Source organism: Neltuma alba, unplaced genomic scaffold (genome assembly GCF_004799145.2).
Source record: "Neltuma alba isolate B1F8T4 unplaced genomic scaffold, ASM479914v2 tig00004848_pilon, whole genome shotgun sequence".
NCBI lineage: Eukaryota > Viridiplantae > Streptophyta > Magnoliopsida > Fabales > Fabaceae > Neltuma > Neltuma alba.
This window is the reverse complement of record NW_021633879.1, coordinates 1-22,464: the sequence shown is the minus strand read 5'-3', so window position 1 is coordinate 22,464 and position 22,464 is coordinate 1. Positions and strand designations below refer to the sequence as shown.

The 22,464-nt window shown below is 37.5% G+C and overlaps 3 protein-coding genes and 1 non-coding gene across 4 annotated transcripts; all 4 read right to left on the bottom strand.

Moving 5' to 3' along the window:
- Positions 1–4,709: 4,709 nt before the first annotated feature.
- LOC114745843 (glucan endo-1,3-beta-glucosidase-like) lies at positions 4,710–6,881 on the bottom strand. The gene is made up of 4 exons (XM_028934009.1): positions 6,270–6,881; positions 5,192–6,187; positions 4,837–5,117; positions 4,710–4,766 (listed from the first exon to the last, which is right to left on the bottom strand). Exons 1-4 carry the CDS (start codon positions 6,346–6,348, stop codon positions 4,710–4,712), a joined length of 1,413 nt encoding a protein of 470 aa, XP_028789842.1. The 5' UTR covers positions 6,349–6,881.
- Positions 6,882–10,855: 3,974 nt separating this feature from the next.
- Positions 10,856–10,926, bottom strand: TRNAG-CCC (transfer RNA glycine (anticodon CCC)). Its single transcript has one exon. It is a non-coding gene; the product is annotated as a tRNA-Gly (tRNA).
- Positions 10,927–11,348: 422 nt separating this feature from the next.
- On the bottom strand, positions 11,349–14,001 carry LOC114745845 (thylakoid lumenal 17.4 kDa protein, chloroplastic). Its single transcript, XM_028934011.1, has 4 exons — positions 13,842–14,001; positions 13,580–13,710; positions 12,124–12,370; positions 11,349–11,692 (listed from the first exon to the last, which is right to left on the bottom strand). The coding sequence occupies exons 1-4, from the start codon at positions 13,957–13,959 to the stop codon at positions 11,469–11,471; spliced, it is 720 nt and encodes a 239-aa protein (XP_028789844.1). The 5' UTR covers positions 13,960–14,001; the 3' UTR covers positions 11,349–11,468.
- Positions 14,002–18,028: 4,027 nt separating this feature from the next.
- Positions 18,029–22,391, bottom strand: LOC114745844 (WD repeat-containing protein 44-like). The gene is made up of 8 exons (XM_028934010.1): positions 22,193–22,391; positions 20,865–22,048; positions 20,670–20,760; positions 20,415–20,572; positions 20,272–20,323; positions 19,529–19,608; positions 19,310–19,403; positions 18,029–19,045 (listed from the first exon to the last, which is right to left on the bottom strand). Exons 2-8 carry the CDS (start codon positions 21,939–21,941, stop codon positions 18,519–18,521), a joined length of 2,079 nt encoding a protein of 692 aa, XP_028789843.1. The 5' UTR covers positions 21,942–22,048; positions 22,193–22,391; the 3' UTR covers positions 18,029–18,518.
- Between the last annotated feature and the right edge of the window lie 73 nt (positions 22,392–22,464).

Genomic DNA, 22,464 nt, shown 5'->3' with positions numbered 1-22,464 from the left:
GCTCACCCCACGATGATCATCAGAGTAGCCCCAAATAAATTTCCTTATAATTTTTTCGATTTCATTGCAACAAGAAGCAGGAAGCAAAGTACTTTGCATAGCATATAAAGGAACAGAAGAAAGAACAGACTTGGCCAAAGTGATGCGACCAGCGAGAGAGAGAGATCGACTTTTCCATCCAGCAAGCTTAGAATGAATTCTTTCAAGAACATATTTATAAGTGCTTGAAGAAACTCTCCCAGTAATCAAAGGTACACCCAGATACTTGCCAAGTGATTCAGTTTGATTATAGCCCAGTTCATTACAAATATGCCTTCTGATGCTTGAATGAACATTGTTAGAGAAATATATTTTAGTCTTGGATTGGCTGATCTTATGCCCAGAAGACTTACAAAATCTTGTAGAATTCGTTTAATCACAACCAATTGAGTAGATGTGGTGTGACCAAAAATGATTAAGTCATCGGCAAAGAATAAGTGTGAAAGAGGTATACCATTACGCCCCATTTTGATAGTTTTCCATACCCCTTTGTTTACTTTAGCTGTGATAGCTTGTGAAAGACGTTCCATGCAAAGTACAAAGATATATGGTGACAAAGGATCACCTTGTCTAATTCCCCTCATAGGAACAAAAGGGGTTGAAGGTTTACCATTCCACAAGACCTGCATAGTAGGAGATGTGATACAGTTCATAATTAGCCTAACCATAGCATCAGGCAGACCAACATCCTGTAGTGTGTCCTCAATGAAATCCCATCTTAATTTGTCAAAAGCTTTTTCAAGATCTATTTTTATGGCCATCCATCCTTCCTTACCTCGCTTTTTTCTCATGGAGTGAACAGTTTCTTGAGCTATAATGATATTATCAATAATGCTTCGCCCTTGAATGAAACTGGATTGGTAGGGGCTTATAAGATTTGGCAAGAGCACCCTTAGTCTATTCGCAGTAACCTTGGACACTATTTTATAAGCAACAGGGCATAAACTGATAGGTCGAAATTCACTAATATAACTGGGCTTGTTAACTTTAGGAATCAAAGCAATAAGAGTACGATTCAAGAAAGGGTCTAGAGGGTGACCCATCCAGAGTTGTTGCATAAGAGAGAGGAGATTAGGACCCACTATATTCCACTGGCTTTGATAGAAAAGGGCGTGCAACCCATCAATTCCAAGAGATTTGAGTGGCTTCATTTCAAACAAGGCTTGCTTTAGCTCTTCAATCGTAACTACTCTATCCAAAGTAATAAAGTCAGAAGGGGAGATTGGGGGAAACGCACCTCGGATAGCAAGAGGATGAAATTGATTGTCATCAATGGTATACAAATGGATGAAGAAATCCCGAGCCATACTAGAGAGCTGCTCCTCATTGTCAATCCATTCCCCTTGATTAGATTTCAATCTTGAAATATGATTTCGACGTTTTCGTATTAAAGCTTTGGTATGGTAGAATGAAGTATTTCGATCCCCTAAACATAGCCATTCTGAGGATGATTTTTGAAGCCATAATAGTTCCTCTTGAAAGCAAATGTCCTCATATTCTGCTCTTAAAGTTTGATCCAGCTCAATAAGAAAATCAGAGAAGGGGTGATCTTCAAGGTGTCGTTGAACTCCTCGGAGGCGAGAGAGGAGGCGTTTCTTTCGAATCTCAATTCCCCCAAAAGTCTGTGAATTCCAAGTCTGGGCTGCTCGAGAGAAAGTCTTGATATTAGTTATGAGGTCTTGGTTGGATGCCCAACTTTTCTTGATCAGATTAGGAAAATCCGGGTGAGTCAACCATGAGGCCAAAAATTTGAAGGGCTTATCTGGTTGATTATATCTACTAGTGAAGCCCAATTTAATCATAATGGGCCTGTGGTCAGACAAAATTTTTGGCAAATGGTCCACTTTACTATCACCAAATAAATTAAGCCATGATGGATTACATATTGCACGGTCAAGACGCACAAGAAGGGTACCACGCCTCCAAGTGAAATTTGGTCCAGTAAAGCCCAAATCAAGAAGGCTATGATAATCCATAAAAGCCTTGAATAAACTACAGCCATGATTGATTCTATCAGAACCCCCCTTCCTTTTCTCACGGTGAACAGTAGCATTGAAATCCCCAGCTAAAAGCCATGGAGTATTAGGACTCGGTGCCAAGACAGTGAGATCACTCCATAAATATTTTCTGAGGGTAGCTTGAGGACTACCATAAATAGCTGTGAACAGAAATTGAACATTCTCTGCAAGATAAAGGACCTCCATGTGAACAAATTGAAGGTGATTAGAAATAACTTTCACTTTCACTTTGCTTGACCAGAAAATCCATATGCCTCCAGAGAATCCTCTAGCTTCAATACGGTGAGTATGTTGAAATCCTAACTTCTTGATGACTCTATTAGCTTTGATGCCTGAGATACGTGGTTCCATTATCACAAAAATTTCAGGCTTATAAATAGCAACCAAAGATTTAAAAATAGAAGGGAACCTCTTGTTAGAGGCACCTTGACAATTCCAAGTAATGATAGACATAAATAAAATTAATTCATAGGAATAGAGTTAAAGTCAACTCCCTCTACGAGCATTGCAACGTCTTCTTCGTTCAAAACTTCTCTCTGTTCCTCAAGCAAGCCTCTAGCTATTTCCTTCATTGTTTTAACAGAAGGTCCCGCTACATGTTCGTTGGGTTTGGCACCAAGATTATGAACATGCAGCCCAGTCCCTAACTTGATGCCCCTATTTGCAGATTTCGGGTCAGGGGGTTTTAGTGAGGTTGAATGGGCTTGGTTGTGGGGATTCTGGCCCAAAATAGTTGGGGTATCTTGGGTACGTAATGGGACTCGGCTATCATTAATAATGACCACCGAGTTATGCTCGTTATCCAAAGTGGTTTGTGCTTGTAGAGATTTGTAATGTGGAGAATTAAAGATGCATTCCTTGCTAGGGACCACCTGGTGATTCTCTTTTTGTCTGCTAGTGGAATTTGCCTTTTTTGAGGTTTTTGGCTCCTTGCCTTTACGTCTGGTTGTATTGGCATCTCCGTTTGGGTATTGTCTGACAGTGTCGTACACCTCATGGCGTCCTCCTTCTAAAATCCTTGCCTCATTAAGGGCATCAAATCGTGTTGTTGTGGAAATGCCGTGGTTGCCATAGCCGTCATCTTTTTTGTACCCCCTGACCGTTAGGCGCCTCCTACGTTGTACTTGCATCCAAGCACCAAATTGGTTTGTCTCACGCGCGGCTGGTTCTTGATTATTTACACGCTCTGATGAAACTGGAGCTGTCTCCGATGGTGCCGACGAGTGAGCCTCAGTTGTTGTTTTTTCGGCGCAAGAGTCCTCGAGATGTCCGAATCTCCCACAGTGAAAACAAATTGTTGGGAGACCTTCGTATTCAACATAAATGGTCTCTCCGTCAACTTGGATTTTAGAAGTGAGAGGTTTGGTAAGGTCAATAATAACTGCTAATCTTGCAAACTTACCCCTATCACCTGTTTCAGTATTATAGTCCACTCGGATGACCTCTCCAAAAATGCTGCCGATAGAACGGATAACATTCTTATGGTAGTATCTTGCCGGCAAACGAGGCAACCTGACCCAGCCGACAACCTGATTAATAACATGCTCGTGAGGCTTAAATGAAGGAGCCCAAGGTTGAACGGTCAGATAGTGCCCGAAGACTACCCACGGTCCATTAATAAGAGCATTTTGGTAGTCCAGATCATCTTTGAATTTTACCAAGAAACAATCATCATCCAAGTCAGTGAGTTGGAATTTTCCGGTTGGCTTCCATAGAATCTGTAACTGTGTTCGTAGTTGTCGATAGCTTATGGAACGGCCAAGGAGCTTTACTACCACGACGAATCCCATTCTTTTGTTCAGGGCGTCGAGAACATGAGCTGCGAAGTTGACGGTAGGAATGTTACCATTCATTCCTATTGTGACATCACCTTGTTGTAGAATCACTTCATCTTCTTCCTCATTGAAACTCTTATCAGCATCAAGGAGGGTGTCTTTGAAGGAGGCAGTCTGCTTATCAACATTCATTCGAGTGACTTCCGCAAAGGTAGGAGGAGATGTGATCACCTGGGTTTCAGGAACAAGCTCCGGCGAGAGAGTAGCAGATACGTGCGTTTCCGGAGAAGGAAAAGAAGAGGAGCAATCTGCATCCGTCGATTCATTGATCTCTTGATCATCTCTTATTTTAACTTTCTTAGTGCTGGGATCATCTCCAGGATGTGGTGGAGGGTCGTCCTTGGGAGAGCTTTCGAAGGCGGTGGAGAGCATCTCGGAGAACTTTCAGATCTACTTCCATATCATCCTTTTATTGAACTAGTACTACTACCTCCGATCCTAGTTATAAGAGCCAGTTGACTAATTTGAGGAAATTAAAGAAAGAAGTTAAGTTAGTTATTTGTAATAAATAAGTGTTGTCTTTCTTAAAATATCATTACTAATCAAGTATATTGGCTAAAACTATAATTATTAGAAGGACTATCTTGAAAAAAATTGAGTAAATGTGAGAGACCAAATGGATTGGGGTCTTATATTTAGAACTAACATATAAATCAAACGAGGTACTATATTAAGGACCGGAAGTAATATTATATATGCCTTCCTTCTCCGTGGTACAACATGATGCGAGTTTTCATTGTAAAAGTAAAGAATATGGCAGTTTCTATTATCTTCCAAAGCAGCAAGTATGTTCCCATTCATTATCCGATCCTACTTTTCAGAAGCCAATAGCCATAAGCCCCCAGCTAATTTCTGTTTCATTCCTCGTTTGTCCCTTGAATTTCATTTCATTAAACCAAAAAAAAAACACAAAAAATCTCGGTATCTACAATTTCATTAAATACCACCAAATACTCCCTTGGATCGACGGTGGTTATGGATCCAGTTCCTTCAAAATCGCAATCGTATTCGTTCCTTCTCCTTGCTTGATCACCAGTATCAATGGTGGACGCAGCATGAGATCTGAATCTGACGGTAGGATCTGTTGCGACGCAATCCCCACCTTCTTGAATCGGCCCACAAATATAATCCTGGGCTTGCCTCTGTTTTGGGCAGACCCAACTGTGGCTTCTCACATGGGCTCTTAATGGGCCTAGATTTGGCCTATTGGAAATGAACACCGAGCCTGGCTCATTCAAGCCCGCAATCCAACCAAGTTCAACGCAACCACGGTTAACCAAAACGCTCCGCAAGAAGCACCTGCCGAGGTCGTTACTGTTACTGTTTTCTTCATAAGCCCAATGTCGTAGGAGGGTGTCATGTTGGGCCTAAATAGCCCAAAGTTCCTCTCACAAATTGGGCCGGGCTTAAGATTTTCATCGAAAAGCGCAAATATGTACGCATCGAATGTCCTGTTTGGCATGAGAGGCGTTCCCTCCCCAGAAGACACGTGGCGAACAAGGTTTCCGTTAAACGCAGCAGCAGAACTTGGGTCGACACCTATTTGTTGGGCTTCGCCTAATGTGGGCCAGCCCGTTTCTGCAATAACAATCTCAAGGTTCTCAAAGCCCAGATCCTTCAGGGCCGAGTAAACAGCATCGAGTTGCGCATCTAACATGTTCGTGTATCGAAGCCCAGTGTTTTGATCCACCTCTCCGGGGTTCCCCCGGAAAAGTGCGTAATCTAGCGTTTCGGCGGTGCAACCGAAGAACGGGTAAGGGTTAACCATGAAGGGGGAATCGGTGGCCTCTAGAAAACTAAGCATCGGTTTAATCACATGAGTGTCGTAGCCTTGCCGGAATCTACTGGTGGAAGGGGGGCTGGAGTTCGACAATATGCCTAACGAGTTCGGCGTCGATATTTTTATGCGGTTGTCTAGGGAGGATCCGGCGAGGGCTGTGTGAAGAGTTTGCATGGCGGGAACAAGGTTGCTGATTAGGAGTTTGTTTGCTGTGGATATGACTTCGTTGCCAACTAGGATTCGGATGAGGTTGGTATCGGCCACGAAAGGTTGCACACTGGTGTTCAGCCATTGTTGGGCAAATGTTAGGTTAGTCAGGTGGGGGATTTGATCATTTGGGACTGTAATGGAAATTTCAATCCCCGTATGAGCAAATGCTCGTAAAATTTCTGGGTTAGCATCGAAGAGTCTCACACGGTTGATGATGGTGGATTCTGAGAGGAACTTTGCAACTTGAGGTGGTGGTGGAAGATTATTTGCTACCGTGCCATAGTTAACCCCAATTCCTTGTATTCCTGGAAGACATGGATCACTAGGTTTTTATATTCTGTATAGAAGCTACAATTCTATAAGGGAAATTACTATCCATTGGCATACCTTGGATGAGAGACAATGAAAGTAGAAGCATATATCCTTTGAGTATAGAAGCAAGGGATGCTCCAGCAGCCTTCTCCATGGCTGTAGGTAATGAAGATGATGAATGGTGGTGAATTCGAGGATGCCAATGATGAAGTAATCCCGTGATACCTTGCTTTGTGACAAGGGGGAATTCTTGCTGCTAAGGATCTTCTTTGGGTGAGATTGTGAGAAAGCTCCCTGTTTGTGCTTGCTTAAGTGAATTAAATTGCCATCCCCCATTAGCTTTTTGGACTTTGAATCTCCCTTTTATTTTATAATCATTATTAGTATAAACCATAATCATTTATGCTAGCTTGATCAATGTTTATATGTTCACTTCTGACTCTATCAGAAACGATATAATACGAAAGTACACAGGTCAGGTATTACTTGCAGTTAGCCGGACAGGAGAACAACCTTTCCTTCCCACGATGGGTAAGGTATTATTGCAAATCTTCGTCTCTGTGTTTATTCTGCCTAGAAGACAGAGTCATGTTGCTGCACTTCAACCCTGCCGTCTTGGCGAAGTTTGCTCAAATCAGGTACAGTTTGATAGGCTTATCTGTCAACTTATTTGTATGGGCAGGAACTGAACTCCTTAGATTGTCAATGCCCATTTCAGATTTTGTGACGTCTGATAAGCTCCACTGCTTCTGACTTCAGAGGTTTTTGCTGCACTCGGGGTGGTGCAAAAAATGGCACCATTCTTGGCCTCCTTTGAAAATTTTAACTAGCGGCATTTTCTAGTCGGTAGCTACGAAACGAGGGACGGTGGACGGTGCATCAGGATTTGCTGTCGATTCTTTTTCTGCCGAAAGTTGCCAAGAAGCTTTTACTGTGTTTCTTGCTATCTAATGTTGAGTGGCCCAAAAAGAAAAAAAGACACCATCAACCATTTTCACAGACTTTCATTGGAACAAAGGAAAGAGAGAGAGAAAGAGAAAGAACAAAGCAAAGCAACCAGTTCAAATAGAATCTTAAGAATGTACGAGGCTCTGAATTATAATGACAGTTATCATATCCTTGGTTATAACACATGCTAGCTGTGAAAGAAAGTAATGGATTCCATTTGATGATGGGCAGGTAAGCACGAATAGTAAAAAGGGGACGTGGGAACTTATCTGACAATTGATCAAAGCTTGAAGAGCACAAAAGTTGGCGGCAACAACAGTCAACAGCCTCCCACTTTCTAAGATTGCTTGCTCAAGTGAGCATCTCAGGCTCAGAGACACCATGGTACATACTGATCTGATGCAAACTGCAACTGTGGTTGGAATACTCATTTGAGCAAGAAACTTTAAAAAGGGGAACTTTAATCTCTATGCCCCTCTTCCTTCTCCTCGCCCCCCTTCCCCTCTCTCTCACTGTGTGTGAATCTAGCAATACCGCACAAATACAATTCCATATCCCATAGTTCCATAACATATATAATATCTAGGAAGTGCAGGATTGTCTAAAAGCCACAGCCCAAAGTGGCCACCGAATGAGAGCTAAATTGCCCACTTTCTCGTGTATTTGTAAGCAAGTCCTATTTGGATGCAATTTGAGTCGAGGAACACTAACTAGGCTGCCCTAAATGACTTGAAAAGTCCTCAGGGATTAAACATGAAGGTCTATTTCATCAGGGTATTTTAGGTAATGAAAAAAGTTTGTTAAGTGGGAGTGATGAGAACTGTATAGCGGGTTATGCAAGGTTGACGACATTTGACAGTCAGCTTAAGAGGCTAAAAACTGAAAGGAATTTTAGGTACTCATGGAATGGCAGCTCAAAGTTGGTTCAAGCCCAACAACCAAAAATGCAAGTGAAGTCAATCAAGCATTATGGCTGATTAGGTTAATGGGTCGCAAGTACATCTCGTTCCTAATGCTTTACTCATGATCGCCGCATAAAGACAAAACCCACTTTTCACCTCATCCTATTGTTTATACCATAGCGGCTGAGCTTTCACTCTGGGGTGTCCATCAGTAATTCACCTTGCTTATATTCGCGGGAAAATTTTGGCAAGAGAACAAGAATATTTGTGGGGAAATGATGGGAAAATAAAATAAAAATTTTTATTTTTTCATGACAACAGTTACAATTTCAGTTGTTGTAGAACATAAATGGCATTTGGTTTTTAGAGTTAACTGTATAATTCTGACTAAATTAAACATTTGACATGTTATTGGAGAATTTATATTTATTATGATTTAATTAAAACTCAAAAAATAACTTAATGAACAAAAACAAGCCAACGTGGGGCTTTTCGGGGCTGTCTCATTAATGCACAGGGAAGGAAAGAAATGCTTCATATCAAATCCAAAGTATGCATCCTAAAACATGCTGTTAATTGTTGAATCCTTAAATTTGTCATTTGTTGATGAAATCTAGTAGTTTCTCTTATTTTCATTTTTCTATTTTATAAAAGCTTCAATTTATTTTTCCCAATTTAAAATCAATTTATTTTATTCTTTTTAATTTCGAAATTGTTCAAAATTTCCCTATTCTTAGTTCGTTCGGAATTTAACATTAAATTTTACAATATATTAGTTTAATTTCAGTTGATGAATGAAATAAAAATAAATATAATATTTAATTTAGGGCGGTAAATTATTATATAGATTATGAGATAGATAATATTCATAGATCAGCCGGCAAATTTGAATTTTTTTGCCAATTGAAGTGACAAAGCAGATAGAATTATTCATGATCTCATAGTTCAACTGTTTTCTACCATGTTTTGTACACTTGGATTATTGATGGGCTTGTCAATTTGTCATGACGACGTGGGATGTCACTATATTTTAAATTGACGGTCAGATTTTGTTCCCTAAAATGCCTTACAATAATTTTAACTTTTGTTATTATATGTTGTTAATGAATAACTATTAACTCTATAAATTACATAGTTTTAATTTAATCATAGTTACTAGGCCAAAAAAAAAATCAGTTCAAAATTAACTGAAGTATATACAATTTCTTACACGTATAAAACCATACTGTGCATTCAACACTTCATGGATGTAAAAAGTAAAGGAACAATATAGATGCATTTACAACCACAATAAACATTTCTTAAATTTATATTAATTAATGTCTTGGATCCAATATGAACTTGAGGGGTTGAAAATCAATCAATCCTCAACTATATTCTTGAAAACTTGTAATACCGATTTGTTTAAAAATAGGTCGGGTATAACATTATGAGATCCAGATAGACCAAATTAATGAAATTTGAATAATATTTTGATGGGGATTTAGGTATATTGAATTAAATAAGAAGCATTATTATTATATGGGATTTTAATTGGAGGCTCAAATAAAAAAATTAATAATTAATTTTTAATTTAAATAATATATTAATTGGGATTTGAATATATTGAATCAAATAGAAAGTATCATAACTAAATAGTATGTTGATTTAGGGTTTAAATGGAGAAATAAATAAATAATTTTAAATTTTTATATGTTTCCTCTAAATTCCCCATCTCTAATACAAATCCCAGTAAAAAAAAAAAAAAATCATGTTTCTATAAGAAGTAAATCTTGAGCTATCTTAGATAATACAATTTATTAGAATTTAAAATCTAATCAAGTATTCTAATCTGCACACCGCACGGGAAGAAATTTCTAGTTATGAAAATGAATGTTGATTATCATAATTGCCAGTCAAAACATATTGGTTTTTTGATGGGGTTCAAGTTCAATATCCTGGGAATTACCCAAAAGAATAAAAATGAGCTATGGCATTACTCAAAAGTAAAAATAAACTTTTCGTGCAAAAAGGTGGGGTTGGTGCTTGTTGCGGTTCGGGTGGTTGGATGAGGAAGACAAAGATATAGATGGAAGGGAAAAGAAATATTATAAAGATAAAGAAAGGGATTTTTTTAGCATTTTTATTAGGTAATGTTTCCAACTTGGGACAATTGATTCAGACAAAAGAAAAGGACGGTTGAAGACATGGTGTAATGGCGTTAGTTGATTGAATCACCGAAGACATACCATGCTCTTAAAGTCATTAATAGTATAATTTGAACTTAAAATTCAACAATTTAGCCTTCAAACTCTATGATGTTAAGTTGTATGAAAATTTTGGATTTAGATGAATCAATTTAAAAAAATATATTTTTTGTTAGAAGTGACATTATTTTTTTATACTCAAGATGTGACATGATAAATACAGAACGATAAAATCTTTATAGAGTTAAGTAGGAATAAAAGAATAATAAAATATAATATAAGGGCAGAAAATTGACAATAACAAGAATAAAAATGTCCCACCACATCCCATCTTCAAGCAATATAGGGTTTTGGTCTAATAAATTAGTATTACCATCTGAACTTGTGCTTCCCAAAAATAATTATCCCTTGAATTTAGGGGGTGTTTGGGTAGAAATCAAACCATGGTTTCAGAAGTGCTTTTACGGATTACGAAGTAAATATGTGGAGGAGATTACCTCGTTTTACGGAAAAGTGCTTCTGAAACTATGGTTTTGGGTTTCCCAAACACCCCCTTAATGGCGAGGGGCCAAGTGCGTTTAGAATAATTGATCAAGGAAGAAAAAAAACCAAAAAAAATCAACACTGCGCATCCGGGGAATCGAACCCCGGTCAGTACCGTGGGAGGGTACTATGATACCACTACACCAGATGCGCTTCTTGATGAGCGCAATGGAGATAGATATTTATTTATCCTGATTTGAGTATCTTGGTCCCGGGAACCATGCTGCTTTGCAATAATGGTGGTTTTATATCTTATAAATTTGTGTGTCTAAAAATTTAATCTGCTCTTTTGATTTTTACCCCCCATTAAATACGTAACTGTATATTAGTTATCATATATTATCTCTCATTTTCTTCACTCATTCTTTCACTCTCTCTCCATAGATAAAAGTATATTTGAAAAAAAAAATATTTTTTGCACATTTGTTGTTTTTAACTAATTTTAACAAATATTTTGATCTAATGTAAATTAGTTGGTTGTAACTTACATATAATATAATACGGAGAGAGTATTTATTTTGAGTTACTGGGGGAAACTGGAGAGCCGACGACATGTTAACAATACTATTAGATATGCCAATGCCATTGTCTACAGTTTGTCAGTATAACGAATTGCATGAGAGAATACGTTAATTATAAAGCGTGAGCGGAGATCAATGCCTATCGGTTTAAGATATAGCAGTTGTCTACTCAGTTCACCTGCATCCCAGCTCAGCCCTCCCTTCATCACTGATAGTTTTGTTTGTGCATAGCTTCTGAAGATCAATGTAACCTATAATAGTATCCTCAAATACTGCATCTTCCAACTTTGCTTCATCAAATGTGGACCCTGACAGTAATGTGTTCTTGAACACAGCTCCTTGAAGATTAGCTTTCCCAAAGTTCACTCGGTCCAATACTGCATTTGAGAAGTCCACTCCTGCAAAAGAACAAGGTCATTGGAGATCAAAGTTTCAATAGGAAAAATCATTAGACGATCACCTTTTAACCAAGAAGTGAAGATCATTATTGAACTTGCATAGTTAGGCTTTCGAAAGCAAATATATAAATGGACTTGATATTAACTCTTGGCCCTATTCCTTAAAACATGAGATTTACATATCATGTTCAATGATATGCTCTGCTTTCATCTTGATGCTTTTCTGAGGGAAATTTCTTCTCATTCTCTAATCACACTGAACCACACCTTTCAGGGTCAAAATTCACCGGCAAGAAGCCAAAACGCTTGGTTTTTCTCAGATTAAGAACTTTACTATATCCTAAAGTAACAAACCTACAGTAACAAGTAAACAAGTAGATGGCCTTCAAAGATCACAAATTCACAACAGAGAAACCAAGTTAACTTGTTACCTTTGAAGCTAGCACCGACAGCATAAGCCTTTGACATCACAACTTCTGTCATGTCTGCACCATCAAACTTTGCATCTGCCACGAGTGCCGCAGATAGAGACTTCCCCTTTAAGTTGTTCTTTTCATTAGTGTAATCACAGAGCCGAAGATCTAAGGGTTTGTCATAAACTCCGTTTGCCTGACCAATTGTGTTACCTACAAATGCACGCTCACAACGATTGGGTTCTGTTGACAATGGAGGCAGCCTCTGCAAGAAAACCATAAAGGGCATTGTATTTTCTATTCCTCTAGAAGATAGGAGTAAACCATTTCTTATTGTCAGTTATAAATTCATAACATCTATAGTTGGCATGGTATGTTTCCGAAACCGAGAACATCAGAAATCTGCTGGGAGAAATATGCAATCATGAATACTGACAAGAGACATTGATGGCCTTCACGGAAAATGTAAGGCCTTAACAAATGAGGGTGATATCTGCAAAATTATACAAGACATACACTAAACTTCATATTTCTTCAAATGTTCAGGACAAATTAGAGACTGAAATTAGAATACAAAGAAATGGTCTGTGTCACATTTTTATTTAGTTTTGAATTAGCTAGCACACAGAGACCAAATTGATAATGGTCTCGCTTGTCAGAGACAATTTTCAAATTTGAGAACAACATTTATAGGAGAACAAACTAAGAATGTCCCAACTCCCAATTTCTTTCAGGACTGTCAGTTTGTATATTATTGATCCTAAAATTAAAGGCGAGTTATGCAACTTTGTTTACTTCCCGCCCATCTCCTTATTGTGCTAAAGCAGTGTATGTAACTTGCTTCATTATTGAAAAGAAAGAGGGGTGCTAGTATGCTAACATCTCATTTCATGTTGCCACATCACCGTTCAACGGTCCACATCATACGGTTTTAAAAAACTTTAAATGGCCATATACAAAAGAAATTGACACTGATTTCATTTGGTACACACCATTTCGGTAATGAGGGACTAAATCAACATCAATATATATACATATATAACTTGCAGAAAGCCACGTTATCCATAAGTCATGAACATACATAACACAAGTCATTCTTTAACATTCATGCAACGCAAAGGTTTTTAGAAAGGACAGTAACTGTCCAAATTCTAAAACAAAATTATAATCTCATTGTGCAAAATGGGAACACACAAAATATGGCAGCTTCAAACAGAACAGGATCAATTAATATAGAAAGATCAACTCTGAATTCTTATGAAATCTGTGGTGTAAACTACAAAGAGCAGCAAATCAGAAATCCAACAACGATCTTCCGTTAAAGAGACACACATTAACCTCCTTGATCAAAACTTGTAGGGCAAAAGGGGATCAAAGAAAAAACGCTATAAATTCTGACGAAAACACATGAAGAAACGAACACCACTAAGTTTGCTATCACTATTCAAATTGAAGGCCAGTTTAAGCAGCGAACCTGGCTAGCAGCAATAACGGGAAAAGCAGCAGCAGTCACAGTCCAAGCAGCTAGAATGCCACAGGTCAAGCTCTTGATATTGTTGAAAGTAACTAACCTCTCATTAGTCTCAGAGCCACCATCCAACTCACCTAATCACACCACACATTACAATAAGGAAACATAAGCAACAGGTTTCCAGAAACTGAACAAAATTCCATAAAAAAATGAACCAAATTCGACAAACACAAGAAAGCAGCAAAGAGAATGAAGAGTGAGAGACCAGAGCAACGGGCGGCTATGGAGAAGCGGGGCGCAGAATTAGCGAGAATGGAGCGTTTGGGGAAGGAATAGCGGACGGAAAAGGCGTTTCGAGGGAGAGGGATCGAAAGGTTGGCCATAGCTCTCAGAGGAAACAGCAAGCTTCTTCTCTATCTGTATCGATCAGTTTCGGCCATTGTCGCTTGCGGCTTATCCGCGAATAGATATTTTACGTGGCATCATTCGTGGCACTATGAAGCCATAATCTACCCACTTTTTCACGTACACTGTATTCTGAGTATTATTATATTTAAATAATATAATTAAAAATTTTCCAAAATGGTACTCCTCCGGTCCTTATTATAAGACCCAATTTGACTTTTTATTTGGTCCTAATTATAAGACCCAATCCATTTTGTCTCTTATATTTATACATTTTTTTCCAAGATAATTCTTCTAATAATGATAGTTTTAGCCAATATATTTAATTAGCAAGGATATTTTAGGAATGACAACACTTATTTATTATAAATAACCAATTTAACTTACTTCCTTAATCTCCTCAAATAAGTCAATTGGGTCTTATAATTAGGACCGGAGGAGTATTACTCAAAATCTGAAATAAAAAATTCCTACAAAAGATAGGTTGTGATTTTCTTTTTAACTACGAACTCTGATCCTAATTATAAGATTTTGTCTGTAGCTTTTAAATAAGGTTTTATAATTTTTTTTTTTGGCCAAAAATAAGGTTTTATAATTAGAAATAGAGATAATATGATCAATTGCTTTTAAAGTATATTTTAATATACTATAATATGATGCCGGTCCTGTTTCGCAAATTTACCCTGTGGGCCTTAAAAAAAACAACAGGTTGTTTCGGGCTAAATTGTACAAGCCCAGTTTAATAACCCAGAAAAGAATGTAATGTTGCCACCAAAATACCAAAAACAAAAATGAGTCTAATGTTCGAAAAGGAGAATATTGGGTTATGTCGTTGGCAATATCTACATCGGCCATGTCGCCCAAAAACAAAAAAAGTGAAATAGATGTTTTTTTAATCCTTTGTTTTAAAACCAAAGCTGTTTTCTTGCTACCAAAAAAGAGACGAACTCTTCACACATTACACACTCCATGTAAACTTTATAAATGTGATAAGAAATTTTCTATTGTGGGTCTTGAATCAGTATTTTGACATAATTCATACTACCTCCGCCTCTAATTATAAGAACTAGTTGACTAATTTAAGGAGATTAAGAAAAGAAGTTAAGTTAGTTATTTATAATAAACATGTGTTGTCTTTCCTAAAATATCCTTGCTAATCAAGTACATTGGTTAGAACTATCATTATTAGAAGGATTACCTTAAGAAAAAATGTATAAAAATGAAAGACAAGGTGGATTGGGGTCTTATATTTAGGATCAAAATAAAAGTCAAACAAGATCTTATATTAAAAACTGAAAGTAGTACTTTGAAAGCTTTTGTTATTTTTGAAAATGCATGTTCTGACTCTGTTTTTATAGATTTTTTGGCCTGAAATTCTGTTCTTATAGTTTAATTATCTATGGTGGGTTTTTAGGAACCACATCATTCATAGGTAACCAGGCATTGTCAATTTGTCATATGATTTTTCACAATATAAGCATATTTTGTATGATTCTTGTTTGAATAATCATGTATTAATGACTATGACCATATGAATGATCTCTCTCATAGCAATTATCATTATCATTTATCAAAAATTGAAAATATAAATTCATGAGCTTATATTATTTAATTGCCCCACTCCTACAAAAAATTTATCATTGATCATTGTTAATTTAATCAATTTTTCCCCATCATTTCCAACAGCCAAACGGAGACTGTCTTCTCGTCCAATCTGTACACAATCTTCTAAATGGTGAAATTGGGGATTAGAAATACATTGCACTTAAATGATTGGGCTTTATTATAAACAAATACGTTGAAAAGAATTATTAAACCGACCTTACTTTAAAGTAATGATACACAGAGCATTAATTAAGATGTTCAGGAATTAAAAGACCAAATCATCAATTAAACTAAATACTTACATGGTTTTGTGTCAGAAATGGCGGGTTAGTGAGGCAAATCATATTAGATTAATCCATATTCAGCAATAAATAAATAAATAAAATAAACAAAAAAAAGTGCAAAGGAAGAGAAGGTTGAGTGAGATTACAGCACATAAATCAGTGATTTTGTTGCAAGTTTGTCTGCTTCCCACATGCATGTGCCTCAAGAGATTGTTTCATTATCATGTGCTTCTCAATTTGCTTTTTCCTGTTCATGCCTTCCCACTTTCATTCATCCACTTTTGTATTCTTCTGCAATTTATCTTGCCTTAATAATTTCTCGTCCAGTTTAGTTTATAAAATAGTTCATGATGTTATGTGAATGATTAAGGCAATACACTGCAGCATTATTCTTCATCGCACTACCTTCCATTTAATACATTTTGTTTTCCAGTTGCTTATGTGTTTCTCTCTCTCTTTCTCAGTGGTTTGGCCTTTCGCTTTATATTTTTAAAGCCAAGTTGCATTGTTGGTTCTTAACGAAAACTCAGTTAAAAAGTATTTGTCATTCAAATCTGCATAAATCTGTGGACTTGTGTATTGGATTTGGAGCTTGAAGGGGTGACTTTTATTGCTGACAAATGGGATTTTTTTTTTTTTTTTTTGCCTTTGAAATAAACTACCGTGTGCTCATTGGATTGGCATTTATTCAGATATTACTTGAACGGGACATATTAAGGTAAGGACCCGAAGAATAAAAGGTAAGTCCATATAGAAAGATTAAATATGAGATTGTTAAAGACTAAACTCCCATGTGCATATCCCAGGTTCCTCTTTCCTAACTATAAAAGGTGTATTGTTTTTTAATGTTCCAATTGTATTTGAACTCCACTTAGGATATTAGTTTGTTATTGATGCTTTTTAATACTTTATTGAATACTCCCAATTATATAATTGAAACCAGAAAAGTGAAAAGTGAGTTCAAAAGGCTTGTCAATTGAGCATCATCACATAATCGAGTCCTTTTTGAAATCAACCATGTAATGTTCTTTTTTTAGATATGTTTTTTCCTTGTTCACACTTCAAAAAAAATACAACCTGTTTGGGTAACTCCAAAAACACTTTTCAAAAGCACTTTTTTTTACAAATCGAGACAAATTTCTCCACATATTTACTTCGTATACCGTAAAAGCATTTCTGAAACGATGGTTTTATTCTTACCCAAACACCTCCTTAATTTCACTTGATAGTGATGCATTAATCCGCATTATACTTACACCAAGAACTTTTTTTTTTAAATACAAGAACTAGACAACTTTTTATGTATGACATGAAATTAGTAATAGATTATATAATTGACATTGATTGGCTCCAACAAAAATGCCTCTACAAAGAAGGGAAGTGAAAATCCTTGTGCAGTGATAAATGCAATTCACAAGTCTTGCTTGACTTTTTTTCCCCCAAAAAAAAAATCTAAATTGCGTGACAGAGGACAAGTTTCAAACTGTTACGTTACCACTTCAGATCTCACTCAAGAGGATCCTTGCCGGTGGTTTCTGTTCCATAACAGAGTTACTGAGTGAACCATGAAGGACAGGGGTGTGGAATAAAACCAACTGACATGGGTGTGGAATGAAACCAATACTTACAAATGTCACTATCACTAACATGTGTAATAATATCAAAGTATCTTATTCCCATCGTTATCTGTTGTGGGGAAAAAAAACGAAACTATAGTTTATGTGCGGTGTACAAACTTGGTACAAGCCATGAACCTCATCATCCAGAGGTTGAGCCAAAAAATTTTATTTACATAAGAAAATTACAAATTTCCATATATGCCAACACCAAAATGGCATTTTCCTGTCAGACTAAAACAGTAGGACAAGATCCTAATAACTAACAAAGTATTAAGTCAGCCTAACACTGAGAGATGATAAATTAAATGTTAGCTAGCAATGATATTGTTAGAAGAACTACTTTAAAAAACAGAACTTAATCAGTTCGGTTACTTATTTGCTTGCATCTTTTAGTGCAAAATGCACGTCTTGAAGCAGAAATGGCAGTCGCAATCATCCACAGCTCCACACCTCCACCTCTAACTCTGTGTATATAATATTCAGCCCCACCATGAGAAGGACTTGAGATTGGCAGACAAAGAGATCTAATCGGTTGAAACCAGCCAGTTATATAAATCCTTAGCTTCCCCACCATTTTCTCTCTAACTGAACTTCAGCCACCAGTTCCTGAATCTGCTCTTCCATATGAAAGAAGATAGACAGTATCCCACATGGGTCTCTCCTGTAGAGGTTTAACACATGACTTTGCATCACTTTTTCGGGGCCAGAAGATTCTTTCCAACAAATGGAAATTTGATCTGGATTGAGACAAGCTAAGTTCGGACAATGGCTGTTTGATTTCAAGCAGGTTCACGTTAAAACCATGGAACCGCTGCCACATGTCATGAGGTAATTGGTGATGTTATTTCCCTGAAATCCAAAGAGGGTCCCTCAAAAAGCTGATTTGTTACTGGTGCGGCCAAGCTTATCGGTTCAACATCACTCTCGGCCCTCAGAACAGTAGCAGCATGCCATTTGCCGAGGACAATATGCCCCAAGCAAAGCAACGAATCTAGGTTCTCTTTCCAACAAGGGAAAAGGCCACTGGTTTCAAATAATAACAGGTAACCCATAATTGTGGAATGATTTTATCCGCCCATCCAAGCCTGCAGTCACGATCACCAGACCCCATGAATGAACACTGGAGGTACTCTGGCAAGAAGCTTTCAAGAACTTGTAATCAGATTTATGCATTGCAGATTTTCCAGGGTTGGGGCTTGAAGAATTAAGCTTTTCCTCAGGCCAAGTTGCAGATCCCCTAGGAGACTCAGAGAAAAACTCTTGGCCTAAAGAAAAAGAAGCAGGTGGATTGGGACATACAGTTTGAGACGATCTCTGGTCTAAAATATCCAGCTGATGTTCATTTGCAGGATGTTGAGATTTCAAACCACACCAAGGCACTGCAATGGAAGCATCTGAAAAGAACCGCTCACAAGACCTTATCTTCTTGGTTTTTCTGGGACTAGACTGTTCCTGACTAACGTTCCAGAGATATACATTAGAGTCCTCCGATGCTGATAAAATATGTTTCCCATCTGAAGTAAGAGATGCAGACATATGATTCCCTGCACTGAGACCTGAAAAGAAATTAGATGAGCTTAGTAACAGCACGTTAAACACTTGATGAGCTACATATAAATAATTAAAATAACAGTTAAAGCCTCCTAAGGCTTCCAAACAATCATTTTTTAGCATTTATCTTTGCATACACAAGTAGCAGTGCAGATTGAATATATAAGCCATTATACAGAAACTGATTTTTTAACCCTTAAGCATTTCACTGATTATTAGGGAGCCGATGGAAAACTCTCAATAGGTAGGAATCAGAAAAAGGAACATACCTTTGTATTTGCCAACCACATTAGGCCCATCAAGGATTCTGACTTGTGAATCAGCACAGGTAACCATAACTTTACTAAAATCGTGTGGAAGAAACTAAAAGATAACACATAATAAAATTAATCAACTAAAGAATAGTAAGTGCTGTTTAAAGAAAATCAGAAAGTAGACTGGAAAAGTGAAAAGGATTGCCATGGCATTAGAGGGCCAGAAATAAGTACCTGAAAGCCAGTTATCCCTCTGCCAGGAAGTTTCTTCTTATTAAGCAAGCATAGTTGGGAATCTAACTGCAAGTGATTCTCTGAAACAAAATGTAAATAAGCAAATTGGTAAGAACTTGTATAAGTTAAAACGGCAGTCTTTAAGTATCGTATAAGTCAAAACGGCAGTCAAGTACATGTCATTCCCCTTACAGCTTGTATAAGATTTTCTGGCATGCAGAATTTTGCTCCTTCCTCATCAAAACTACTCTAGTAAGTTGGTCTAACGTCCACTATAAAACAACTTCTAGTTTATTTATACAATAAATATAACTTTCGAGAGTAAATTAAATGAAGCAAGTTCTTTAAGTAGATTGGTAGCTCAAAGCCAACCCAAACCCCAAATCTATCAACGGAACTGCTACTGTAAGAAAGAAATAGTTGGCCTTTATCATCCACTATGAATTATTAACCTCAATTGCAGCTATATTTTAAAGATTAGGAAGCTTCGATTTACATGCTCAATCTTACACATCATGCGATTACAAAGACCATACTTTGAGTGCATATAGATCATGCACTTCAACAGAAAAACAAGTACATTCAAGATGTAGATCCAACAAACCATTTTACGCATGTCACCAAGCATGATGCAATAATATTGTAAAAATCTTAAATGAATACGATGAACATAAATTTTGCCAAATTACAGCAAACAAATATCTCCAAGGGAAAATGTAAATGTGTGTGTAGAAAATATGTACCTGATATACTGTAAAATCGACAATTGCCTGTCATGGAGCCAATAATCCCTCCCTGCATTATAAACAGATAAATAATCAGATTCTAAAATAAGTTTCTATCTACCCTTTAATTCTACAGAATATAACTGGTTAAGAAACAAAACCTGCCCATCAGGCCGATAACACACAGCAGTCACAGTTTCTCTAACATCAGTCCAATCAACAACATGACAATCAGAAATTGCCCAAATGCGCACTTTTCCATCTATAGATCCACTAATGAAATAATTATCATCCAAAGGATTGAATTGAATGCATGTCACTGCGAGACATTATAACAAAACAAGCAAAATTGTGAGACAAATTTGACCGATGGAAGTACATTAGGTTCATGTCTTCAGAGTAGAAATACTGCACACCATAGTTATAGTGCGGGAAAACTTTCAAGCAATGATCATAACCCACTCTCCATAGACGAACTGTTTTGTCAACTGAAGATGACAGCAGATGCTGCACCAAAAACATGAAGAAGCAAATCAGTTTCCAGAATGTTTCATTTTTAGCAAATTTGGCGCCTAAGCCACAAAATAAATAAATTTATGATATTCACTCACATTATTGTTTGACCAACAGAGATCCAAAACTTCACCTTCATGCCCATGGAACTCATGCAATGGTCTCTCCAACAATCGAAAGACCTTCGGAGGCAAAATAATGCAAGCAGAATCTGATGTTTTTCTCAGGCTTCTCCCTTTGGTCATTTTTTCTTTATCCACATGAAAGGGTTTCAATTCAGAGAGATTATTCACTGTAAAGTATATGCAAGATGGATGAAGTTCTGGAGTGTCACTTTCATTACATCTTTCAGCTTCCACCACTTTCCACAATCTTACAATACCATCTTCACCAGCACTGGCAAGATACTGCCCGTCAGGACTAAATTTCATGGCTGAAATTGAACCTTCATGAGCTTGAAAATCTTGCCCCATGAAAAGTGCTGAAAGTTCCTTCATTTGCTTCCTGAATTGGCGGACCTTTACTCTCTGAATCCTACACCCTGAGACTCGAGAAGTGCCTTCTTGTCTTCCCTTATCCCCTTCAACTTGCCCCTCAATCATGCGTGTTATTGAGCGTAATCTCCTGAACCAACCCCCTCTAGCCCTTTTCACCTTACAACCAAAAACATTAGTATCCTCAAACTCCTTCGCCATCAAATGTTGGAAGGAGGGAGGTTCCCCAGAGGCTTTTGTGGAATCGCCAGGCTCCTCTGAAACAACCAATTGGTCCAAACCCATGTCTCTGTCGTCACCCATTTTCTTGTCCCATACTAAGCCGCGCTCTTCTGATAAATTTTCAGTGGACCAACAAGACAATGAAGAGCGACTAGAACAAAATTCACCTTCAAAACCAGAGATTCTTGTCACAGCTCCGCTATTATCTTCAATTCTGCCCCCGTCAGCTAAATTTTCAAGGGCGCTTCGATCTGAACTAAGCCCCATCCACTTCATAAACTTGCTGCGACGCTCCTGAACACTCTCTGGGCTCCGAACCCACACTTCGTATTCAGAACAATTCGATATCACATTCGGTGTGTCAGTGCCGCCATCGGATTTATCATCAGCAATGGACAGAACATCCTCTTGAGCATCGTAAAATCGACATTCTTCGTCGTCGCTGATGAAGCAATCCATTATTCTTCGAGTTCAACCCATCAAATCACTCCTCAAACAACCAACATTTCAAGCCCTAGGAATGTGGCAAAATCCGATTACTCCTCCAGACAGAGCCAGCCGGAAAACTATTTTTTTATAAAAAGGAAAAAGAGAAGGAAGCACAGATACCAATATCAGCCAGCATTAAACATTTAGTAAATCACTCAACAATGATAACTATAAAGAACAGAACAAAAACCGAGAGATCCAACATAGATCCCAATCCACACCCATTGAACCTGGGCTTGCGAAGAGCACGTATTCTGCTCTACAAGTAGATTACAAATCACCAATGAGAAATTTTGAAAAAAATTAACCAAAAAAAACATCCAATGAGGCCAGAATTTAGCATCCAAGGGTCCAAAGTACTTGTTACGAAACACAAGTCAAAACCATTAAGATAAAGAAAGCCCGGCGATCGTAGGATGATTGCGCTTGAAGAAATGAATAAGCCGGTAGAAAAAAATTACAAAGAAAGAGTTTATATGCTCGAGGCAGCCAA